This window comes from Cyprinus carpio, chromosome A12 (genome assembly GCF_018340385.1).
Source record: "Cyprinus carpio isolate SPL01 chromosome A12, ASM1834038v1, whole genome shotgun sequence".
In the NCBI taxonomy this organism is placed as follows: Eukaryota; Metazoa; Chordata; class Actinopteri; order Cypriniformes; family Cyprinidae; genus Cyprinus; species Cyprinus carpio.
Window position 1 is genome coordinate 11,538,700 of NC_056583.1, and position 26,027 is coordinate 11,564,726.

Here is a 26,027-nt window from a genome sequence, read left to right on the forward strand (position 1 = left end):
TGACAGGATATTCAGTACATTGATTATTTAAACATTTCCGGTACACTCTTGCTCTTCTGATCAGAGTTGAGTTCAGTCTGTTCTCCGAGGCGCTTTTATTGATTCCTGTTAGTCAAGGAAGAAAAACATGGTAAATGAAGTTTACATGACTGTAAGTCGCAATCAGTCTCACTTGCAGAAGGCAACATACTTAAATGCATCGCCTTTTCTCTGAATCCACATCACAAACTCTTTTTTCAGCCGGTCATTGAAGATGCGGGTGTCTGGATCATCTAAAGTTGGTCTGTAAAAATGAGCATTGGATCCTCTCTGTTACTTTATATAACCTGAATTTTGTACCATACATGCTGCCCATTTCCCCAAACTCACTCGCTTTTCTTCTCTCTCTGATTGAGCAGAAAGTCTACAAAGTTTTTCTGAACCATCGAATCCACAATTTTGCTGATGTCACTCGCAATGGTTGATTCAGCATAACGACGGCTAAACTTCTGGATGTCATTTGGTGAGCTATTAGTGACATTAGAAAAACAAACAAAGCATTAAAAAGCATCTCTTTTAATTGTTTTGTGACATCTGTTGTCTATACATACAATACACTGTGTTGGTAACACTTTACAAATTAAAGGACCTAATTAAAGTTAATTCATTAAGCGACATTAAAAGAATAGTTCATCCAAAAATTAAAATTTACTCAGCTTCAGACCATCCAAGATGTAGTTTAGTTTGATACTTCATCAGAACAGATTTGGAGAAATTAAACATTACATCACTTGCTCACCCATGGAAGAAGCGTTATCAACCCCCTCCCTACCTCGCACCGGGCCCCACATCAGCTAAGAACGGCCCTGATGATGCTTAATGATTATCTTACCTGCTATCAAGAGGCTGGGATCCTGCACATGACCATGCACTGCCCAGGCATATCAAAACCAGCACAAATACTGCAACCTTCATTTCTCCTTTAATACTTCAAATCAGAGTAGAGAAAAATAAATACCAAGCATCCAGCACCACTGACAACAAAACAGCTGAATGTATTTAGACCTACCTTTTCTGGTTCTGGCCCCTATATACTGGCTGAAATTGGTGCACGGCTCTACAGCAAACTACACTGGTCTTATATACAGTGCGACTGACATTAACACCAGAATAACAACTTATTTCCACATCATTAAACAATTAATAATGAGGGTGATACAGAGACATAAAAGCTGATAAGGCTGCTTTTTCTTACAATCTTGGGTGTCAAATCTATTTGCACTCTTTGTGGTTTGTACTAGAAAATAGATAAATTACCCCATTAAACCATAATTTTTTAAAGGCAAACATTTTCATTATGCAAATTAGACAAATATTGGCTGATGTAAGGAAATGTTCCAAGCTAATGACTCGAAATGTACATTTTCAGGCATTTTAAGAAAAGTCAACAGATTATATTTCAAAGGTTCCTATGTCCTTGTGGCAAAAATAATAGTGGTGATGGATATGCAGTTATTAAAGGAATGGCAAGTGATTTTTTTGAACATTAATATTTCTCACTACAAATAATGTATATTTTTGAGTGTACATTTAAATATATTCTGTAAATATTATGTTTCATATTCATTCAAATACATAATCTGCATTAAAAAATGCAAGCATTTTCTTGATACAGATTGTTAAAGGTGTTTAATTTATGTGTGTGTGTGCAAGAATTACACAACTAGAAATTAATTTCTTTGTAATAGCACTGTGCTTTTTTTTTTTTTTTTTGACGGCTTTTTTCCCGAAGATTTTATTTTGAAAGCAGAACTTCCACTCTGAGTAGGTTCAAAAGAATCAATGTATATTTCTGTACGGACTTATCTATAGAGTCAAGTGTAGTGATTTCCAAAATAGATAAATTCTTTGCAGTTGCATGTTGTTATAATATACTTTTATCAAAATACGCACCTCAGCACACCTCCCCCACAAATACTCCTAAACCTACCAATACTAGCGGGTGCATAATCTGGCAAATATTTGCACTACACTAGTACCCTGTCAGATTTTGCTACCTCCCATTAAAACCGATTAAAACAGATGGTAGCATAATTCGATAGCGAAAGGTGCTACCTATCAGATTTTGCTTCCAGCATGATATTAATAAGGTGTGAGGATTTATTAACATGTACACCTACCCTTACCCTAAACCTACCCTTACAGTATGATAAATATAGTGTTGGTAGCATAATCTGATAGGTGGCATTATTTGTCAGAACACAATTATAGTAGCTGCAGTTTTTTATGGGAAGAAATAAAGCTCCTGCACCGTCAAAGTGCTCCCATCAATCACCTGGTATAATAATAATAATTATTATTATAATTTTGTACAAACTTTCTATTTATCAGTTTTAATATTGTTTATTATTACAAATTGAATAAAATACTTTTTGGGTTACTATTTCATAAGAATTATATTAGACTGGGTTTAAAGTATCTTCTGAAACAGCTCCATATGCGAACAGCCAAACGCACAGCCTTGTACTCCATGTGATAATCATCTTCGTCCAGTGTCTGCGCTATTTCCCACCAGAAGTTATGACTGATAACACTCTTTAAACTCATTTAAACTACAGTTGTGGATATCTCATAATATTGATGTTGCAGTCTCCGGTAGGTTGTTGTTGATGTGTCTCTTTCTTTTCTTTTTTGGCTGTGTGAAACAAAGGCCTGCGCCAGTGATGCCACCTTGTGGACAAACTAATTAGTGCAAAAACAATTCAATGCATATGTGCGACCTGAGCATACTCTTCCCTCAAGCCGGAAGAAAATGATTGGCGCCAATTGAATAGACCTGCCACAGGGTATCCTATTTGTCGTTTTAGCTTTCAGAAGGGTGCTCGCTTGCTGTGCACCCTCGATTCGCACTTCTGCTGAGCCTGCACTGAGGCAAGCTCCGCAGCAGACTTCTACCCCACAGCTAAAGCGGGATTACATCACTAAACTGTGGACTCAGAGGAAAACTGCAAGGGTTTAGGGTGCGATTTGGGACAGGGTCAAAATGAAATCGCCCAAAAAGGGGCGGTACTCCACAGAACATGACTTGACACTGATTGGAATATATATTCAGAGGCAGATCATCTCTGGTTACTATTGTAACCTCAGTTTCCTGAGAGCGGGAACGAGACATTGCGGAGGTTTCTCAGGACTCAGAGGAAAACCGTGAGGGTTTAGGGTGCGTTTTGGAACAGGGTCAAAGTGAAATTGCCCAAAAAGGGCCAGTACTCCACAGAGCATGACTTGTGTTTTGTTTAGAGAAAAAAAAAAAAAAAAAAAAAAAAAAAAAAAAATATATATATATATATATATATATATATATATATATATATATATATATATATATATATATATATATAATAAAATATATATTAAATTATTTTCATATTGCATATTTTTCCTATTTTAATTTTTGTTTTGAAAGTATGGTAAATAGTTCTGCAGCACACTTCTACCCGACAGCCAAAGCGGGATTCACTAATATATATTTCTTTTCTTAAATTATTTACATATTGCATATTTTTCCTATTTTAATTTTTGTTTTGAAAGTATGGTAGATACTGGTGAAATATACCAACAATCACATTTAAAAATGTACACTTTTAGATATGCCATAAAAATAACAGGTAGCCCATCTGAATTATAGGCCTGTAACATTTAGTCTATCCATCTAGTAGCCTACCAAAAAAATGTTAACAGTAGAAGTGAAATCTTATTGTAGTCTTCAGATTTGGGTATTGTCTTACATTTTTAAATCACTTACAGAGGAAGTTTGTTCCCATCATGCTAACATGACAGTCACAACTCATGCCGCTGTAAGCTTTTCTTTTTCTTTTGTTTTTACTCGCGATCCTTACAACACACATTACATGACGTATTTCATGGCACCCTCGTTTTACGTGTATTTAGCGGCACCTATTGTTGTGGTTGTATTACTGACATGTCAAAGTATAGACCCCGGATATAAGACTACCGCATTTTTTCAAATATATTTCCAAGAAAAAAACATCATCTTATATTCGGGTCCATACGGTATGTCAGAATCTGATACTGAATTCCGCTTAGCTGGTCAAGTAGTAAAAATGGTGATCTCCGCGATGTCTCGTTTCCGCTCTCAGGGAACCGAGGTTATGATAGTAACCGGAGACGTTCCCTTTCGAGCTTTCACAAGATATAGTGGAGGTTTTTCCGCTATGGGAACGATATTCAATCCTGCCGTGAGAGAGGCTATGATCAGCCTGAACAAGCTACACACTTAGCGAGACAGAACACACACATAATTCCCATAACTAATAGCGACACTTGTAGGCAGGCTCTCGGCTGATAGGTGGAGATAACCTATTGAGCGTCTAAAACTCAGGTATACTAAATTTGCATATATGATGGTAATAACATAGGTTGCGCTGAGAACAGGGCAGAAGCAACAACAATATTGAGAGGGGAGCTGCACAAAGATAACTGTATTAAGCAGCATAATACATAACATGATGATGGAACACAAATTGAATTAGACATTGAATAAAATGAGCTACACTGAGTACAGGGCAGACAACAATAACAATAGCATAGAGGGCTGTGCAAAGTAGTAACTGTGCAAGGCAGATAACACATATGAGTTAACACATATACAAGCACTCACCCGACAGCACTTGGGAAGCTATGGAGAGTTGTGGGCGTGCATCTCCACCGAGCTGAAACACACCCCCAACTATGTTATAGACTGACTCGGGGCGAGAATGCTCTTCTGCATGTTGACACATAGCCCTAGGGACTCCAAGTGATGGAGCAGTGGGTCTATATGCCTGACTAGCCTGTCCCATGAATGAGCTAAAAGTTTAGCTGGTGAGTTCTACACAGCTATAATCGGTGCAGGCAGCAGCTCTGTGCAGGCGGCTGGGCGAGTGGCGCCACATCGACTGAGTGAGGAGGGAAAAGCTCTTTTTGTGTGAATGTAACACTTTTTTATTGAATACATGTTTATCAAAGACAAACTTGAACAATTTCAGGACAGCTTGCTTCGCTTGAGGCGGCAGGCGGGATTCGCTATGCAGGATCCTTCGCTGGCCGTGGCGCCTCTTCTCGGGTCCCTACACTTTCCTCAGTACATCCGGCTCCTGGTGAGGGGGCAGCAGCAATCGCAGTAGTGGCTGCGGGCCTTGTATCCCTCCTCTACACTGGACTGTGTGCCGAAGAAGACCGGAGGACTTTTAAAGGAGAACTTTACTGTCCGCATCCTTGAGGTCAGCTAGGTTCAACCATAGGTGCCTCTGAAGGAGGACTGTAAAGCCCATCGCCTTACCGATTGCCTGATTGGCGTGCTTCGTGGCCATCAAAGTGAAGTCCGTCGCCACGTGCAGGCCATTAACGGCATCCAGTGTGAGGGCTCCACTCTCCACTGCTGCAGGAGCTTCGCCTGAAACACCAGCAGCACCGCCATGGCATGCAGCACTGACGCCGCCTCACCGTCCACTGTGCAGGCCTTGTTAGTGAGGTGGGCAGTGGTCCTGCACGGCTTAGACAGGAGGCTGATGTCCGAGCCCAGGATCTTGGCTGCTGCAGGGCATTGCAAGGATGATGATGGCACAGTGAAGATAAAAGAAATAAATCCTTTTAATAGATAATCCACAAGATGAAGAAGTTCTCACACACGGGGTAACAACAAACAATACTGGACAACATAAAAAACAGAACGGGGAGTACTTATACTAACACGGGTGAACAGAATGAACTAATAAGTCACAAGGGAAAACTAGGTCAAGGCAAACATGAGGAAAGAAAACAAACTAAAGGACCATGATCGTGACAGACACAGGCTACGCCAACAGACAAACTTACTTTTTATTAGGCCACAGTTACATTTGTCGAGGTTTGTAGAGGTAGGGATTGGGTTAGTTGTATATTTTTGGACAGTAATGTTGATCCAGGATCAACAAAAGGCATCAGAGAGGCGACCAACGGTAATGCTCCGCAAACTATGGTTTGTGTAAATTTGTGTGATACCTTTCACCTGAAAGACAAGAATTTCAAGTTTCCAATTAAGATTTGGAAAATATTATAACTACTAACAGTTTGAACTCATAGAATTAAAAATGTCTTAGGTAGCCTACCTCTTCACAAATATTTGTTTGCATATTGCCGAGGTAGTTGAACCCCATCGGCTCCCTGGTAAACCACGGTCGTCGTGATTTTGCCAAATAAGACATGTTCCTGGATCAACATATTTTGTTGATCCTGGTTCAACATTGCTGTCCAAAAATATAGACCTAACCCTATCCCTAGCCCTAAACCTAACCCTACCCATAATTTTTTCCTAAAATCAGAGGGAAATGATAGGTGAATAACAAGGGTGTAGAAGCATCTAACCCTGATTGTAAGCCTAAAACTGACATTTCTTGAAAACTGGAATGTTGTTCCAGGATCAACAAGTATGTTGATTCAGGAACATGATGTAGTGAAACCACAGTCACCGTGAAAGACATTTTATTGTTCTCGAATTTGCACAGTTTTGTTTTGTTTCTGGGTTATTCGCCAGGATATCTTGCTGGAGAACAAAAGACTCTTTTGATAGGTTTTGGTTTCCTTCGCTCCTTCTCCGTGCAAAACACAGCTGTATCTCAAACCAAACTTTTTGTACAAGACCGTTGGGTGTTAAAGGCGAGAGTGCGAACATTTCTAGTTTTGATGAACGCTAGTGTCTTTTACATTTTTCCTGTAGCACTTTATAACTGATTTAAAGATGGCATTGCTTTATATTAAGTCTTTATCATTTATGATGTTGTGTTTTGTGATGTTACGGTTAATACCTGCTCTCAGACACATCAGACTTGCAACTCTGTATTCGTGTCCATTGTAGACTAGTTTGAACAGAGGCATAAAACTCTTAAAGGGTGAGAACAGGTAGAAATAGCACTGTCACATAACAATTTCATGTTACCACTTTTATTTTATTATTATTATTTTTTGTGCATATAAGCAACGTTAAGCATCAAAACATCTACTTAGATTATGATGCGATTGTCTTAGAAGTATAGTGTTTATGACAATTGAAATGTGAGAGAAAATAGATTTTCCTAGTTGATGTTTTAGAACATTATTAAGCCACGTTAAGAGTTTTTCAAAACACTTTTCCACTCCACTGCACTACCTTTGCGCTCATGTCTAGCGTCTTTTCTTTTTGCAATGCTTAAGTCAAAGGAAGTTAAAAAAGAGACTCGCTCCATCGTTTTTTTCAAATCCTACTGCCGTGTCTTTCATATTACAAAGCAAAAACATGTTCTGTGTGGTTTGCCAATGCCTTTTAGTATGTCCTGCGACGGGGCCCCAATGTACCACTGTGGCTGAGGGGGTGTCCCGTACACCAGTGCACATGACCATACAGAAAATGCTGCTACTCCTATATGTTCCATTTGAAATTTGACAGTCACTGTGCATTTGTGAAAGGGAAAACGCAAATGGTAATGCAAGATTGGCAATTGCGTTTGGATTATGTCACAATTTATGTGCCTACAAATGGAAAATGCAACTGAAAATACAATTTGAAATTCCTTTTGAAAATAGTCCGCAATAACCTCGCAATAACCTCGGTCTGCAGTAGCATAATGGAACAGGCTGATGACGTACCGTCTGCACAAACAGGGTGTGCAGAGGTATGCAAATACATACATTGACAGGCAGGTAGGACAGCCTATCATAATCTTTGGACCAAAGATTTTGATTGAACAAACATTTTGTGGTCCTACACCTCCCACAGGTGATATAAATAATAATAAATATTTTTTTAGACCACTTAACATAGTGATTGCTATCAGGATGTGAAGAAACTTTTAACCAGCATAACAAAAATTTTTTTTTGAACCAGATCACCTACACTGCCTTTAAAAGTAATGCATTATAATATTGCGTGAGGCCTGCTCCCTAAAAAAGTAACTAATTCTGTTACTTAGTTACTTTTTATGGAAAGTAATGCATTACATAACTTTTGCGTTATTTTTTGTCAACTGGGATGGGCTTGCTTGCTTGTTTTTAATATAAAAATTTATATTTTTGGCAAAAGTAAAAGCCCTTTCATTCCCTCAAGTTGTTTTTTTACATTTTCAAATGTAAATTTGAAAATTTTGAAACATTTCTTTCAGTTTAGCTGCCATTCTGGATTGCATGAAAAATAGTATGCTTTCTAGGATTCTGTAGAATAGGATACTTTTCTTCTCAGTCACAAAGAAACACAAATGTTATGTTTATCTAAAATAATTTTTGCTTAATAGTATTCTTGAATTAGATCATCGAAGGTCTGCAGTAAAGACTTTGTTTAAGAAAATGGGATTAAATACAAAACTAATTTTTGTGTTAACATTTAATTACTGCAGGTATGCATTTCACTGTTTTTATTCAGATATTTTTTTCAAATTAAAAAGTAATGTGTTACATTACTAGTTACTTTATAATAGTAATCTGAATAAAAAACCCATGTTACCCGGAACACTGATTATAAATGTCTTTACTGTCATGTTTGATCAGTTTAATGCACTATGTGTAAAGTGTCAGGTTCACCTTGAGTAATAAATCAAGTCTTAACCCTTGTTTACTTTGTATTTTGCTTTTCTAGATTGTTCTCAGAGACTCACAGGATGTGTTTTCATATCTTGATGATTTATGACCCATACAAACAATCAGTTTGTATTCACTCCCTCCACCCATAACAAACATTTTGACAAAAAAATTCTTTCATATTCTGCAAACAGTTCTGTCAAGCATGTTCACTTTAATATTCTATTTCCATAGCTTAAAATGTGCTCCTGCTTGCATTAACATTATGCATTTGTTGATTATTTAACTAATTAAACAAAATGCATTTTCTGTTTGAACAGCATGTGCTTTAACCTAAACACACCTCAGTGGTCATGTTAGATAAACCCATCATTGTTTATCAATGATTGATAAACCACAATGAAGGTTTCAGGCTATTCAAGTTTTCTGTTTGCCTATTGTTCCTTTAGTGCCGGAATAGCATGTCATACCTGTACGAATTGCAATTCACGTGAAACTGCGCACTGTTGTTCAGAAAAATCCTGCACTTTCTTTGGTTTTCCAGAATCTTAAGCATATTCAGGCATATTTGAACCCCTGTCTTTTTACGCTAAACTTACTGACGCAGCCGTAGATATTAATTTACAAACTAAACATTTGAGATATGTTTTTAATAAAGTGCACGTTTTGTTTCAGGGTTCATCTTTCAACTGCTCAAAGACAAACAAGACACATTTGGTGAGGTGACCGAGAGCAACTTACAAGAACAGCTTAAACTCTATACTGTTTAGCAGATCAGCAGATAAGACTGTACTGACAAACACTGTCTAGATTCAAATTATAGATTCAAATACCATTTTAAAGGAGCTTTCAAGTGTGATTGTGTGAAAAGGGGGTTTGTTTATGACTTATATGTATATTATATGCATTTATTAGTTATTATTATACATAATATAAGTAATGAGGAATCAAAAAATCTGGAAACGTTCAGTAGAAAATTAGTCTTCTTTTTATTAGTGCTTTAGCTACAATTAATGGTTATGGTGCAAGTTCAAACCAAATCAATGTTAAATACAGTATGAACTAAATTGAAATAAAATTAAAAATCAGTGAGTATTACTCATGCTAGCTGTCAGCTGTCTATCTTACACAGTGACACTGTGCTTCTTTAAGTTACTAGTATGACAAATGGACAAATGATGCATATTAGATTTGTTTTTATAAATAAAAACACTTTTTGCTTTATTTTATATATTTTTTGTGTTTTGTTTATACACTGCTCATAAATCTGTGCTGGCCAAAAGCCAATAATATTATTCATAGCGATGGGCGGACTGTAATCCAGATATAAACCCCTGGCTTGATGATGTAATGAATTTTGAATAGGTAGATTATAAAACAGTTACAAACAGTAAAGTCTTTCACACAGTGCACAATGCACATGAATAGGGCCAGATTGATATATGAGTGGAAATTGGTCTTGAAATATGCAGACAAATTGTACTACTATTAGTCTTATTCTGACTTGCTGTGTGCTGCTCTATCTAGTGCTTTGGATGAATCTCTCTGAACAGTTTCACAGGTAAGAAAATGACTAGCTAAATTTGTCTTAAGGTGTAATTATGATATTCTAATAACTTGTTTATGGGTTTTAATACCGTTTTGTGAAATATCTTTTGGTCTGGATTACCACAAGAAGTTTATTCTTGTTTTTGCTATACACTTTCCTCCTAATTAGCAAAACTGTCATCACTTCTGCATTGATTTTATCACCACTTGGAACTACTAGTTTGTACAAAACAGAAAAACCCATTTACCCCACTGAGCGAGAAGTCAACATAACACCTATTCCAGTTCTCTATAAGAACAATTTTACAAAACTTCCAGTGTGGGATTTTGAAGATGTTTATTTGCGAAACAATGAAGCACGGAGACCTGTAAGTGCTACCTTTCCAATACCATTCTCACTGTGGATTTGTGCAGTCATTTTGATCACCTTTTCTGTAGACCTGTCCGGACTCCCTTCAAAACAAAGAGGATCCAAAGTTCAAAGAGGCAACACTTCCTGACATTCAGCTGTGGCTGTACAAAGGTCTACTCAACATAACAGAATGGAATCGATTAGCACACTTCAACAATCCCTTCGGCTTCATGGAATACAAGTACAATGGTGATAACCTAAGGCAAATTAAAGATAATTTCTGGGAAAATGTGGTTGTGTAGAATCCTGAGTATGTATGAGAAAGGGGTGCAGTAGTTTATTATTAGTTTTATCTCATTGTCGCACTGTAAACAATGGAAACGGACATCTGTTTCTTTACTTAAATAAACATTACGGCTTCAGTACAGGTTAAGCTTAAGGAATACAAGGGCATATATATATATATATATATATATATATAATATATATATATATATATATATATATATATATATATTATATATATATAAAATGCATAATCATAGCATAATCTGGCAGGGGTGCATTTTTTTAGGTCTAAAAATATGACACGTCCAGGGAAAAGAGGACATATGGTCACCCTACTTTTGGTGCGCACCCGGGTTTGTTTGACATCAGAGTTCGGTACGTTTGGATGATGTGAACGCTGTCTTCCGAGCTCAGTTGCGCAACCGCGAACCGTACCAGAGTCTGCTTAGAAAAGGCGGGACAATCATAATCAACATTATGCCACAAATGCTGTTGATTTAATTAATATATCTTTATAAAGATATATAATTAATATATCTTCCATTCCTGCTTGCAATGACTTTTTGACGTGTGCAGTAACCTATCACTTACATGAAATCCCAGCAATAGCAAACAACAATGTTCCAATCAAATCCTACTGGAAAAAAAACAAGTCCGCTTCTAAATTTAGGGTCAGTAGGGAAGAAACAATGATAACAGTAACTTCCCTTTCATGCTGAATTTAAAAAAAGCTGAGATCTGGGTTATAATGTTAGTAAATATGGCCAGTCAATAAACTAAAATACTCTTTCAATACCGCAGTTGCAAAACATACAGTAAATAATGTGTGCTAACATTATTTTAGTTTGAGAAAGTGACTGATTTACTTTTTCTATGTGAAGCAAGTCACTTTGTTGTCATGTCAGCATATCCCAGAAAAACCTAAAACAACTCTAATGATTTTAATGATTTTTTAACAGAAGAATTCATGTTTTTTTATAAAATTATACATTTATTTTAAGTCCTCTAAAAAGATTTACCCCAGTAAATGTTCTATCTATCTATCTATCTATCTATCTATCTATCTATCTATCTATCTATCTATCTATCTATCTATCTATCTATCTATCTATCTATCTATCTATCTATCTATCTATCTATCTATCTATCTATCTATCTATCTATCTATCTATCTATCTATCTTTTTTGTGGTATGCCACAAACACTGTTGATTGAGCTTGCAACCTTAAAATATTCCCTTAGATCTAGTTTCCTCTAGTTCATCCAAAAATGAATATTTGCTAAAATTATTCATACACTCATGCCATCAAAGATGTTGATGAGGTTGGTCACCTATGGATCCTCTGCAGTGAAGCTGTTTGGACTCTCATTCTGACAGCACCCATTCACTGCAGAGAATCCATTAGTGAGCAAGCGATGTAATGCGATTTTTTTCCAAATCTGTTCTGATGAAGAAACAAACTCATCTACATCTTGGATGGCCTGAAGGTGATTACATTTTCATTTTTGGGCCAACAATTCTTTTAAGTTTGGATGACCTGTCTCCCATGAACTTTGCATTTCTTTACGTACATTTTTTTCCCCACTGAGAAGTAAAAGGAGCAGTGGATTTGATACCAAAGCCAAAGTCTCCAATATTACTGTCTGTGCCTGAAAGTTCAAAGGATGGCTGTATCCGCTGTGCTGTTGTGGGCTCTGGTGGCATTCTCAATAACTCAAAGATGGGCAAAGAGATAGACTCCCATGATTACGTTTTTCGGTAAGAGTAAATGTTTTAAAATAAAATTATATTTGTAAAAAAAAATGGCTAAGGTAGAGTTGACAACTGAATGAATTGGTTATGTAAATGATCATGCATCCCAATAATAGATTCTACACTAACAGTTATTCTGAGGTCATGACTGTGTGTATTCTGAAACTGTTTATTCTTAAACAGAGTAAATGGGGCTGTTACTCAAGGTTACGAGGAGGATGTTGGAAATAGAACATCAGTCTATGTACATACAGCTTTTTCCTTATATGCATCCATTCTGACATTAAAACAGTATGGCTTTCACAATATTCCACAAGATGAGGTCAGTATATTTTACAATTTTGCATGCAGGTAACTTGGCTTTAATACACTGTGCTGCTGTGTTCATCATTGAGAATTATTAATATAAATAAACTTCACAACTGTAAACTATCATTCAAAAGAGGTTAAGATTTTTTTAATGTTTTAAAATAAGTCTCTTACGCTCACCAAGGTTCCATTTATTTGATCAAATCAAATAATACACACAGTATTGTGTAATATTACAATTCAAAACAGCTGTTCTCTATTTAAATATATATTAAAATATAATTTATTCCTGTGATGGCAAAACTGGATTTTCAGCAGCCGTTACTCCAGTCTTCACTGTCACATGATTTTCCAGAAATCATTCTAATGTTCTGATTTGCAGCTCAAGAAACATTTCTTATTATTATCAATTACTATTATTTTTTTTTTTTTTGTGGAAGCTGTGGTAGACTTTTTTTTTTTTTTTGGGGGGGGGGGGGGGTACTTTGATGAATAGAAAGTTCAAAAGAGCAGCATTTATTTGAAATAGAAATGTGTAACATAATAAATGTTTTTACTTTCACTTTTGATAAGTTGGATGCATCCTTGCTGAAAAAAAGGATTTCTCAAAAAAAAAGAAAAAATAATTACCACTGAACCGTAGTGTATATAACGTTTTGTTTGTTTTTGTGGTTTTGTTATTGTATTTTGTGTGGTTACATTTTTTTGTAACATTCTACAAACAACTAAAAATGTTTTGCTGAGAGAAGTGACACACTGGTGTTTTTCAATAGGATATCAAATATGTAATGATCCCTGAAGGCCTGAGGGACTTTGAGTGGATCCAAGGCCTTTTGCAGGGAAAAGAAGCCAATGGGTCATTCAAGGGTGAGAGGTACAGTATCCAACTCTAGTTCTCCCAAAACATGACAGTAAACAAGATGAACATTAGTAAACACAGTAAAATTAAATCAAAAGTCTTTTGAGTTATATATAGTGTCAAACTTAATAATACAATATTGTCAAACTTTACTCCTAAGCTGTGGAAGAAAAATTTACATTGGATATTCCAAGTTAGGTGGTGTTTACAATGCTTGGCTCCAGCCCAACATGATAAGGGGTGAAAATGTATCATGTTATTGATTTGTTAAAAAAAAAATAAAAAAAATTGCATTTATTCTTCCACAGGCCACTGAAATATTTCAATGGGAATTTTAACGAGAGTAGATTTTATGTTCTTCACCCTGATTTTCTTCGATACATTCGCAACAGGTAACATTTATGTTACAGTGACCAGTTTGTCTAGTCATACAACAGTCTTAACATGATCTTTCTCTTTTGAATAACCTTTATTTTATATATACATAATACAGATTCATGCCATCCAAACAAATGCAGGGCAATTACTGGGCAATGTACAGACCGACCAATGGAGCGTTTGCTTTGTTCTTGGCTATCCACACATGTGACATTGTAAGTAAAAAAAACAAAAAACAAATATATATATATATATATATATATATATATATATATATATATATATATATATATATATTATATAATAATGTATATATATGATTCATATATATATATATATATATATATATATATATATATATTATATATATATATATATATATATATATATTATATATATATATATTCTGTTATCCTATTTGTATTGTACATATATTAGTAATAGTTTTTGAAAACTAAATGAAAATGTTTTATTCTCAACATCAGGTGGATGCCTATGGATTTATTACAGAAGACTACCATAAGTACTCCAACTATTATTATGAAAAGTTAAAAAAAAACAGTGTAATTTTCTTTATTAACCATGACTATGGCCTGGAGATAAAGACTTGGAAGAAACTGCATGACTCTGGAATCATTAGACTCTACCAAAGGCACTAATACATCAAAAACAGAAGGAGGCTGGCTGTTCTGTCTGCAGGCATTATTTAAAAAAATATTTGCAAGTTATGATTCCGAAAGAAGCTGTGTCTCGGTTACATGTGGGGAAGATGGACAAAATCATTCTTAAAAAGCTATGGACTGAAACTAAATGGAACATCTGTGATATGTTGCAAGTGAAAGCAGATTGTACTACTAGTTTTATCTGGGGGTTTTTTTCTATTTTTTTTATTTTATTTGTTTTAAAGGGGATAAAGGTTATATTTATATATTTAAATATTTACAGCACCTGGATTTGTGTAGCTTTGATCTATTATTCATTACATTTGATAAAACACTTTTTACTTTGCAAATGCAGAACAGATCAATATTTTCCTAAAACCGAGCTCTTTCTATACACAAAAATGGGACCAACTTTATAAAATAAGTTATTTACTGATATTTGTAAGTATATTTTTATATATATTCAGTAGCTCTATTTCCTATTTAACAAATGCTCTGTGGATTCCAGATATATGTACTGTTAAGCACATACTTGAGAAACAACACTAGAAAGAACTAGAAACTAGAAAGAAGAAGTGAAGAATAAAAGGACTAAAGTGTAAGTTTTTTCTTGTTGATTTCTCCATAGAGCAGCACACTTAAAACTTATTTGTTTAACTAGTTTGCGCATTTGTATATTCCAGTTCAAGTAAATACATACACTTTGTGTTACCTGGATGGTCCACAGCTGTTTTTTTTTGTCTTTTTTTTTTGTCATAGTTGTTCATGAGTCCCATGTTTGTCCTGAACAGTTAAACTTCCTGCTGTTCTTCAGAAAAATTATTTGGTTTTCCAGCATCTTCTGCATATTTGAACCCTTTCCAACAATGACTGTATGATTTTGAGATCCATCTTTTCACTCAGAGGACAACTGAGGGACTCATACACAACTATTACACAAGCTTCAAACAGTCATTGATGCTCCAGAAGAAAACTATTTTTTTTCTCTCATTTTGCCTAAATATTATATTGTTTAATTTAGTACTGTCCTTTAGAAGCTACAGAAGATTACACATATCACAGAAGACAAAATAAGTTAAATTTACCCTTCAAAAAGTTTTCACCTAATGCGTTGTTTTTCCTTCTGGAGCATCAGTGACCATTTGAACCTTTTGTAATAGTTGTGTATGAGACCCTCAGTTGTCATTCAGTATATATATATATATATATATATATATATATATATATATATATATATATATATATACACACACATGCACATTTATTGAGTCCTGGCAGATACTGTGGCACTTTATCAAAAGGGCTGTGCTATCAAGATAACCCAGAAGTACTGATAAACTGAAACAGATTAATGGGGAGCAATGCTCCAAAATTGGTCAAAAGTATTATATGCAGCTACAGAAAATATCTGGTGCATGATTTTCTGCTAAAGGAGAATCTTAGTTATTATTTTCACCTACTTTCTACACCCTGGCCTGCACTGTGAATGATTATTCAGTGTATTCAATAAAGGTGTGAAAAACACAATGATTTGTGTGTTATTAGTTTAGTCAGATTGTGCTTATCTATTGTTAAAAAAGATTTAAGATTATTTAGCAATGCAGAAATTCAGATATTTTCAAAGGGTGCACAAACTTATTCTTGTCATTGCCCTGGAGACCAAAGACTTTGAAGAAACTGTGTGACTTCGGAATCATCAGACTCAATCAAAAACACAAACATCAAAGGCAGAAGACTCTGTACGCTTTTAAAGTCTTTGTGGAGAACAGACTGTGTTTGAACATTAATCTTTAATGTGTACGTTTTACAAGATTTTTATTTTTAATTTTTCCACAGCCAGCTCTGTTAAACAACCATGTCAACAGTCAGTGTTTTCAAGAATTTCTGTCCAATTCAAAACAATGAACTGTAATTCTGTATAATTTTCTGCATGATTTCTGTATATTTGGTTGAATAGGGATTAAAATCTACACATAATAACTTAAGTCGTGGGGCTTGCCTTAGAAAACCTTAACAGAGAGAGTACTGTAATAGCCACCTCCGTCACTGGAATTTGGCGCAATACACACGCGAGTGTTTTTTTACTTACGCAGCGCTCCATATAAGGAAAAGAAGGAGGAGAAGAAATTGTGCACAAACCTCATTGGTTCTCGCTTCAATCGCTTATTTAAATATGCAAAAGTAAACGAGATATGTGAGAACTAGGCAGGTCAGGCGGTGCGCTACACTTTGAAGACGTCCAGCTTAAATAATGAAATATATCTAACGTAAGTTTATTTAAAAAAAAAGCAAAGAAAAAAAGACATGTGTTCGGCCTTATTGCCAGCTCACTTGAGTCGTCGGTAATTGGCCTAATCAAGCTGTAAACTCACAATTGCGCATGCGAAGATGATTCTTCTGAGGATATACTTGGCTATATCCTTTATAACGTTACTTCTGTTTATTTTTGTAACATTTTACAATGGAAACTCCACTATAAAGGCACTCTCGCGGTAAGAAACACAAACATTTACAAAATACAAATGTGCATAATTGTAACAGGCTAGAACGAGAGCTAGGCAATTGCAGGTAGTTTGTTCAAATGTTTGTTTTTACCAAACTGTTTACGTCATGGAGTCTAATAACTCTGCTGCCCTTCTCTTAAGACAATATGATTCCTTATGTGTGGAGGGAGGCAATGTCGCAGATTGTTTGCAGAGAGTTGAGGAGCCTGACCCAACCAACAGTTCAGCTGTGACTAACACGGGAGCAAACACTACACTGAGCCCTGACCGTCTTGGGACACAATTAACCCTTGTGGCCCCTATGGACAAGCACAACTTCACTGCTCTGCCCCAGTGGAAATTTGATGATATATATCGGTTGGATCCACAGTTTAAACAGAGTGTAAGTATGGTGGATAACAACAAGTAGAGAAAAGTTTGTGAACTTCCTGTTAATGTAGCTGACATGATTGATGCAGCCTTGCTGAGAAAAACAAACATCTTAAACCAGACTAATTATGGTTTGCTGGTCTTCCTGCCTATCTGTTAACTAGTTTTAAAGTTGTTGTTGTTTTTGGGTACTTTTCTCTCTTGGTCATTTCTTTATTGATTAATTTTGACCTAGCACTGGATGACGATCACAACCTATATCATTTGTTTTCGTTCTGTAAGCATGGATACAATTAATAATAGATCAAATCAAACGTGACCACCTTCTTTTTAAACATAAAGCCTACTGCATCATAGTTGATACATTAAATTTTAAGGCCTCTAAGTGATCAACATTATCAAAGATTTGCTGAAAAACACAATCTACTACATGTCATTTGTCTTCTGACTGATATTTCATATCTTCTGCAAGTAAAAGGCCTTTTAGTGTAATTATAAAAATGTTCGTCTTCAGGTTGTGGTACATGTCTTTTTGCTGCCACATCTTTATTTTTTTTCACAAAGAAAATGTAAAAAAATAACTTCCATTGTAAGTAATATCTTAAAATGAACATTTACTGGACTGAGGCAACTGAGGTTTACTTGATTTCTCCATACATCATTTTCTTTTCTCTAGAAAATGATAAAACCCCGTTTCCAAAAAAGTTAGGACATTTTATAAATTGCAATTAAAACAAGAATCTCTGATTTGTTAATCCTCTTTCATTTTCTTTCTTTGTTAATTCTTATTTAAATGACAAAACTACAAAGAAAATATTTCCAATATTTCACTGATCAACTTAATTGTATTAAATTGTAAATAGAAAGAAATATTGATGGCTGCAACACACTCCCTCCAAAAAATTGGTACAGAGGCAAAATAAAAGTTTATAGAGTATCTATTTTTTTTAGACATTGTACAATAAGCAGGTGAATTGGTGATAAGTGAGGGTATCTTGATAAAAAAGTAACAACTGTACCAAACAGCAGATATTTGTTCAGTGTGGGCTCTAAATAAAATTGACATATCCTTGCTATATCATTCTGCATGATCCTTAGAAGCCTGATAATATAATACAAAGCGTAAAACACACATGCAACTTTTTAGACTATTTTTCATTTGTCAGGCTTTACAGGGTTAAAGACATTTCCAATATGTTTTTCAGGAATGCATGGTGTCCTTGCGAAATTCCTCTAATCCTGTGTATAAGGAGAAGTTTATTCCAAACATTCAGCTGTTTTTACAAAGTGATCATGTCAACATGAGTGAGTGGAACCGGCTTTATCACTTCAACAACCCCTTTGGCTATATGGGATTCAATTACACAGGTTTGTTTAATCAGAAAGCATAAATGTGATAATTTAGATGGTTTATTAAGACATGGTTTTAGAATAATGCACTGTTTTTTCCTTTTTATAGCCACAAAAGCAGCTGTTGACACCATCCCTAAACTTGCATCTACCCAGTTACTACAAGTACCCAAAAGAGCGAAGGATGGCTGTATTCGCTGTGCTGTTGTTGGGGCTTGCGGCATTCTCAATGGCTCCAGGCTAGGAAAGGAGATTGACTCTTCTGATTATGTATTCAGGTAAACTGAAAAGTTTAACATATTAGATCAGTCACAGTTTATTATGTGTAAATCAGAATATCTCGTCAGAGCTTTAACCTCTTAAAGGCATAGTTCAATAGTTCACCCAAAAATGAAAATTACCCTATGATTTATTCACCCTCAAGCTTTCCTAGGTGTATATGACTTTCTTCTTTCAGATAAATTCAATTGGAGTTATATTAAAACATGTCCTGGCTCTTCCAAGCTTTATAATGGCAGTGAAGGGTTGGTCAAAAAAGCCAAAAAATACTGTTTCCATCCATCATAAAAAGTACTTCACACTGCTCCGGGGATTTAATAAAGGCCTTCTGAAGCAAAGTGATGCATTTTTGTAAGAAAAATATCCAGATTTAAAACTTTATAAATCGTAATCTCTAGCTTCTGCTAACTGTTAGCTTTCGTTAGTCGTGGCATGGTGGATCGAGAGTCGGCTGCCCACTGGCTCCGGGTGTGTGTTCACTACTGTGTGTGTGCACTTGGATGGTTTAAATGCAGAGCACAAATTCTGAGTATGGGACACTATACTTGGCCACACGTCACTTCACTTCTTCACTTCTGGAACGCCACTCTCTTGTGAACGCACGCACAACAGTCAGCAGAAGCTAGAGATTACTCTTTATAAAGTTTTAAATCTGGATATTTTTCTTACACAAACACATCGATCCATTTCAGAAGGCCTTTATTAACCCCTGGAGCCGTTTGGAGCACATTTTATGATGGATGGATGCACTATTTTAGGGCTTCAAAATCTCAACCACCCATTCACTGCCATTATAAAGCTTGGAAGAGCCAGGATATTTTAAAATAACTCAGACTGTATTCGTCTGAAAGAAGAAAGTCATAAACACCTAGAATGGCTTGAGGGAGAGTAAATCATGGGGTGATTTTTCACTTTTGGGTGAACTATCCCTTTAATCACTTGTTTTTTTTTCTGCTAGGGTGAATGCAGCCATTATAGCAGGACACGAGGAGGATGTTGGGAAAAGGACGTCCGTTTATGTGCACACAGCACACTCCTTAATCCAGTCCCTCATGATACACAAAAAGAGAGGTTTCAAACAGATTCCTACTGACAAGGTGTGTCTCAGCTATCACTTGTTCTTATAAGACGGCTGCTTTGGTTGAACCTCTCATAGTTTTTTGTCTTTTTTTGTGGAAGACATTAAATATGTTCTAATCCCTGAGGGTCCAAGAGACTACAACTTTCTTGAGTCCCTTATGAAGAACAGAAAAATACCATCAGGAGCATATCGTGGACGAACGTAAGTCATTCTAACAGAAAATAAATTATCAATCAGTATTTGTTATCATAAACCAGTAGTGCAAAATATACAGTTCAGGGTCATCCTTAGCTGACGCGGGGCCTGGTGCAGGTAGGGAGCGGGGTCCCCCTTGGTCCGTTCGCAGTCTGGGGGGGTTCCCCATCAGTCCGTTCGCGGGGCCCGGTGTGGCCGCACTAGTTGCATTCCCCAAGGACGGCCCTGATACAGCCTGTCTGATTATTCTATACGGCCCACAGGCCAAGAAACTGAAATCTAATGCAGTTGCCAAATTAACCAGTTACCAAACAAAAAGTTCTGCACTGTCACACTGCTATGCCATGTACAGTAGGCCTACTGTTTTTCTTTCTTTTCATTTTTGGGTGTATGCACACTGGCAGCTCCGAAGACTGCTCAAAATGCTGCCGTGCCATAAAGTTTTCACATAGGGTCTTTATCTTATTTTCAGTTTAAATAAAATGCAATATTCTTACCGGCTCATGGTGATTCTGAAAGAAATGTGCCAGGATCCTACTGTTAGGGATTTACTACTAGGGATAAAACTATTCACTCAACTCACGATGCGATATGATTACAACACTGATTTCACAATACAACTTTGCCTGTGCACTGTCTACTTAAAATTAGAGGCAAGTGCTGCAATTTAATCATGATCCAAACAAAGATGCTGCATACATGCAGCATGAGCAGTTTCTGATTTAAATTAGGTTGTATAATTTCTAAATTTGAACCAAAAACAGAATGGTCTGACTTAACCTTTGTGAAACCCTACTGCATGAAACATCTGCACGAAACAAAAACAGCAGACGGACTGAATGAGAACTTAAATGCATTCTGTGACAGCAGGTGGCGCTTATGGAACAGAAGTAATATAGTGTTTCCTCGGTTACCAGTTTAAACAAAGCAGAGCTGCTCCTATGAATACTACTTTAATATGCATTATACAGAGGCCAGATGAAATGAAAATACCATCTAAACTTTTCTAAAGACAGTCAGTTCTCCTCAGAGATACAATCATAAACCCCCCCCCCCCCCCCCAACTGTATTGATTCAGTTTAACATCTCAACTGGCATGAATCGTCACATATTTGTATCAATTTTTAAACGGCTCGTTATAGCTAGTTACTATTGTAACAAACACAACTTATGCGCATCAGATTAAAAGAAACCGAGCAGTCTTATTTCTGTGTATGTTATTAATGTTGTGGTTATTTCAGCAGTTTGCGTCATACCTTCAATTTAACATCAAGTTAAAGATGGCAAACTTTATCCAAAAATGAGAGCAATTAATCTTTTTCATTTAAGTATCTGCCTTATGTTTGGCTGTTGTGGTTTAAATATGACTTGTTCAATGATTTATTATTATTTTTTATTTTGAAGGCCAAGGAATTATTACAGCGGGCATTTTAATGAAAGTTCTTACTACATCCTCCATCCAGACTTTCTCAGATATGTGCGTAACAGGTAAGAGCTGAAATTTCCATACATGTGCACTTATTAGTTAAGTTATCATTTATTCAGTACATGTGGTGGTTTCTGCCGCTTCTGATAAATCACTCTGGAAGTCTTGAGGTTTTGATGCCAGAAGATAGATTTTATTATTATAGATAATGAAGCTGAGAGACTCTGCAGAGAATCTGTCGGATCTGTCTTTGCATACTCTTTATATAGGTTTCCATAAACAATACATATCATTCAGGCCACTATTGCTAGTCTATATCTCCTCATGTCAGCATAATAGTAACACAAAGAGGTCCCAGTTCATCACGTCATCTAGGCATGGGCCGGTATGAGATTTTGACCGTATGATAACCTTAAGCAAAAATATCACGATTTCACGGTGTCACGGTATCATTGTTACAGCTCTGAAATGTGTTATTTTTAAATGACTGGGTAAAAAAAAAAATATATATTTTTTTTCCTGCTGGACCCAATTTTTTTTTTTTTTTGAGGAACATACAGAATATTAGAAACAGTAGAATTTGTTTTTTTCTTTGACTTGTTTCCTAAAAATAAAAAAGACTGAAATCTTTATTTAACCTAAATCTGTAATTACAGTTATTTAATTTTAATTATATAATTCATATGCATATAATTTATATCATTTCATATCATTTAGTTATATAATAATCATACACATAATTTGATTTAATAATAACCCAACTTGAAGTAAAAACAGAATGTTCTGACAAGCTTTGCGAAAAATACTACATGCCTGAAAGAACCAAACAGCAGAAGCTCTGAATGAGATGCAGATTCACTCTCTGACAGCTGGAGGTGCCTCTGGAACACCAGATACAGACCAGATACAGCGTTTCCTTGGTTAATGCTGTAAACAAAGCTGCGCTGTGCTGAAATTGTTTTTTATACAGTCTATTGCTAAAACACTGCTTTAATATGAACTATACAGAGACGAGATGAAAAGAAAATACCACTTAAACTTTTCAGAAGACAGTCCGATCCCCTCAGAAACACATTCATATAAACCTCCAAATCAATATTGAGGGTTTTCTTCCAATAGTTTGTGCATCATGAACAGTTTGTGATCTGCCTGCTACAGTATTTTTCTCTCTGCGTCTGTCTTCAGCGTCTCTGGCCTGTGTTAAGGGGCGTTAACAGACTTCATATTTTCACATAAATTACATTTTGGAAAATGACTGCATTGCAATTGAAACCGGTAATCGGCCCATGCCTAACATCATCTCAAGATCATCACATGTTTTCTCTTAATGGCAGCTCATCATATTTGAGCACACACAGCCAAATACATGCCTATAATTGTAGTCTTATATATAATAGACAAATAATGATTATTTGTTAATGGCTATGTCTTACACCTTTCATTTTAGGTTTCTTAGGGGAAAACAATTAAAAACAAAAAGATGGTGGCTAGTCAGGCCCACTAATGGAGCATTTACTCTTCTGCTGGCTATGCACACATGTGACATTGTAAGTGCTATTTTAATACTACTAATTATTATCATTATTTGCCAGCTTTTCTTCAAGTCCAGTTGTTCATTTAAAGGTATTCAGGTTTATTTGAACCAGCCCTTGAGCTTATTGTTTTATAGTAATGTCATGTTTTTTTCCTGCTTTCATGTAGGTGAGAGTCTATGGTTTTAGCACTGCTGACTATCGGAAATATCCAAACTACTACTATGACCAAAAACACACTAAACTAGTGTTTTTTGCTAATCATGATTATCGTTTGGAGATGAAAACCTGGAAAGAATTTCATGATGACAAATTTATCTGGATGTATTTTGGAAAATCTGATATCTAAATGAATCTGTGTTTCTTAAAAGAAATTTGTCTTCTTTGAATTTACCCAAATAATTACTAGAAAAGAATGTGGTTAAATCAGTGTTTTTTTTTTTTTTTTTTTTTAATATATAACTTTTTGTATTGTTCATTGTGTATTTATATTCTGGTATAAACGATTATTGCATTACAACTCTAGAGGAGTCTTATATAAGATGATCATTTCTGGAAGACAGTGATATTATCGGTGTGTCTCTTTTGAAACAATTTCTGCACAGTGTAACATTAAGGCACAATCAGTAGATGCCAAATTAACAACTTGTTAATGGCTGCTGGTGAACTCTCAGGACATTATAGCGTCCCGGCACCAGATGTCGCACTAACTTTAGAAACTGCAACGACTTAACATGGTAGTCCCAGACGTTTTCCTTGATAGCCGAAATGACCATCAACGAATACGAAGGCATTGTGAAATAACTGCTAAATTAGCCTTGATTAACACTTATGGTATAAATGCAAACTGAAATATAACATGAAATGATATATAAATCTTTGGAACATTACATTCAGCAATTTGAACATACAGAGTATTTTATAGGATATATGAAATTACTTTTTTTCTGGAATATTTAAGAGAGTCTTCACAGCGCACCTTTCAGGAAGAGAGAGCACCAGGGAGGCGCGTGACAGATCCGCGCGCTCACGCCTCGGTCACTTGTGCTGTGTCAAACACGTTCAATAATGGCATTGCTCTTTTGCGATTTCCCGAACAGAAACCGAAAACATAAACCGGATTATGCTTATTGAACTTCTTCTATTTCGTGGAATAAGTGGCTATAAGCGCTTATGTCGACCTGGCTACGCATTGGTGAGTATATATGTGATCCTACAGTTCTACACGACAAGTGCATTACTTATTTACTATTTGACTAAATTACACCTAGACAGGTAAACGGTCAGGAAAGTTGTCATTAATGCATAGGTTTATTTTCAACGTCTTATTATCCGTACTACTGTACTTTAACAACCAAACGATCACAGAAGCGCTCTTAGGTTTCTTGGAAGTGATTGGTTGCTTGTTTATTGTAAATAATAAAAAAACAGTTGTACACAGATTCAAGATGTCATAAACTGTTTTCTTATAACAACAGCAAAAGTTGCGTTTTATGTACAAATATTTTGTTAAAGTGTAAATGACTGTATAGAACCATGATAATACAGCATGTCTGTTTCCCCATAGGTTTCCCTGTGATGTTTCTGACTGTAAGGATGGCTTACATTCAATATATTCCCTCTGCTCAGGAACATTCATCTGCTTTATGTAGCATAGGACCTTAAAAGCAATTTGAAAACAAATTTAAAGCTCAGTGTGCTTAATGTTTAGATCATATGTGTAAAAAAAACGATAAGGTTAACCAAAAGCCAAATCCAAAGTTTCATGACAAGAGAGGATCATGACATTGTGAATCCAAATTGTACCACTTTTCTGGAAGCTGGACAAGAGCCATGGGCAAGGAGCAGGACCTTCTTCTGGCTGTGAAGAATGGAGACCTTCCTTTAGCTCATAAACTTCTGGCCAAGATCAAGACCAACAAAAATAGTAAGTAGGCTGCTTTTTAAGCATATTTTTTCTTTTGTTGTGTGTTGATGACTATAGTTTGCAGTATAGTGATGTGCAACTTTTAGAAATTTGAAAATGTATTAACTCATCATTATTGTCTGTACTGAGTCAATAGATTATCAGACACAGATCAGATTATACATCAAGTATTTAATCTCTTTTAAAATGTTCTGTTTCACATTTAAAATATTTTAAATGAGCTAAGCTGCAACCTGATACCCTGTATGCTCATTCTTGCAAATGCTGTTGTTGCGTCATAGATTACACTTTAGTTGAAGAATTTTTCAAGCTCATAAGTTGTTGGTTTGACTTGCCTAGATGTTGCTGTCTCTAATATTAATATTAACCATCAGGGACTCATTTATTTACCATATGAGCTGCAACAGCAATGGCAGTAGAACTAATTGCAGAATCAACCCTGTATGACACCAAACAACAGCTGCATCCAAACTGAACATGAAAAGACCATTAGCATCTCTTGACCATTCCAGTAATGTATGCACTTAATGTAAACACTAGATGTAAATAGTTTCCTTTAGCCAACAACTGCAGTTAGACTGGTGCAGTAAAGCCTTTTTTGGGGATTAAATTCAGTAGTCTGTCTGCTCAGCAGGGGTCAAGTGTTGGTTATT

At 35.7% G+C, this 26,027-nt stretch overlaps 3 protein-coding genes across 9 annotated transcripts in view; all 3 read left to right on the top strand.

The window, feature by feature from the left end:
- Positions 1-9,846: 9,846 nt before the first annotated feature.
- Positions 9,847-15,550, top strand: LOC109110696 (alpha-N-acetylgalactosaminide alpha-2,6-sialyltransferase 1-like). The gene is made up of 9 exons (XM_042767551.1): positions 9,847-10,123; positions 10,280-10,478; positions 10,549-10,711; positions 12,341-12,509; positions 12,687-12,825; positions 13,586-13,686; positions 13,980-14,063; positions 14,165-14,264; positions 14,535-15,550. Exons 1-9 carry the CDS (start codon positions 10,029-10,031, stop codon positions 14,706-14,708), a joined length of 1,224 nt encoding a protein of 407 aa, XP_042623485.1. The 5' UTR covers positions 9,847-10,028; the 3' UTR covers positions 14,709-15,550.
- Positions 15,551-16,881: 1,331 nt separating this feature from the next.
- On the top strand, positions 16,882-23,883 carry st6galnac1.2 (ST6 (alpha-N-acetyl-neuraminyl-2,3-beta-galactosyl-1,3)-N-acetylgalactosaminide alpha-2,6-sialyltransferase 1, tandem duplicate 2). The gene is made up of 9 exons (XM_019123734.2): positions 16,882-17,203; positions 17,357-17,597; positions 18,790-18,952; positions 19,044-19,212; positions 20,172-20,310; positions 20,392-20,495; positions 21,894-21,977; positions 23,363-23,462; positions 23,617-23,883. Exons 1-9 carry the CDS (start codon positions 17,100-17,102, stop codon positions 23,794-23,796), a joined length of 1,284 nt encoding a protein of 427 aa, XP_018979279.1. The 5' UTR covers positions 16,882-17,099; the 3' UTR covers positions 23,797-23,883.
- Positions 23,884-23,957: 74 nt separating this feature from the next.
- Positions 23,958-26,027, top strand: part of caskin2 (CASK interacting protein 2) — a 48,982-nt gene continuing 46,912 nt past the window's right edge. For all 7 annotated transcript variants that reach the window (XM_042767552.1, XM_042767553.1, XM_042767555.1 and 4 more), the window contains exons 1-2: positions 23,958-24,642; positions 25,015-25,374. In XM_042767552.1, the coding sequence (XP_042623486.1) occupies positions 25,281-25,374 (94 nt within the window). In that variant the 5' untranslated portion in view covers positions 23,958-24,642; positions 25,015-25,280. The remainder of the gene's footprint in view (positions 24,643-25,014; positions 25,375-26,027) is intronic.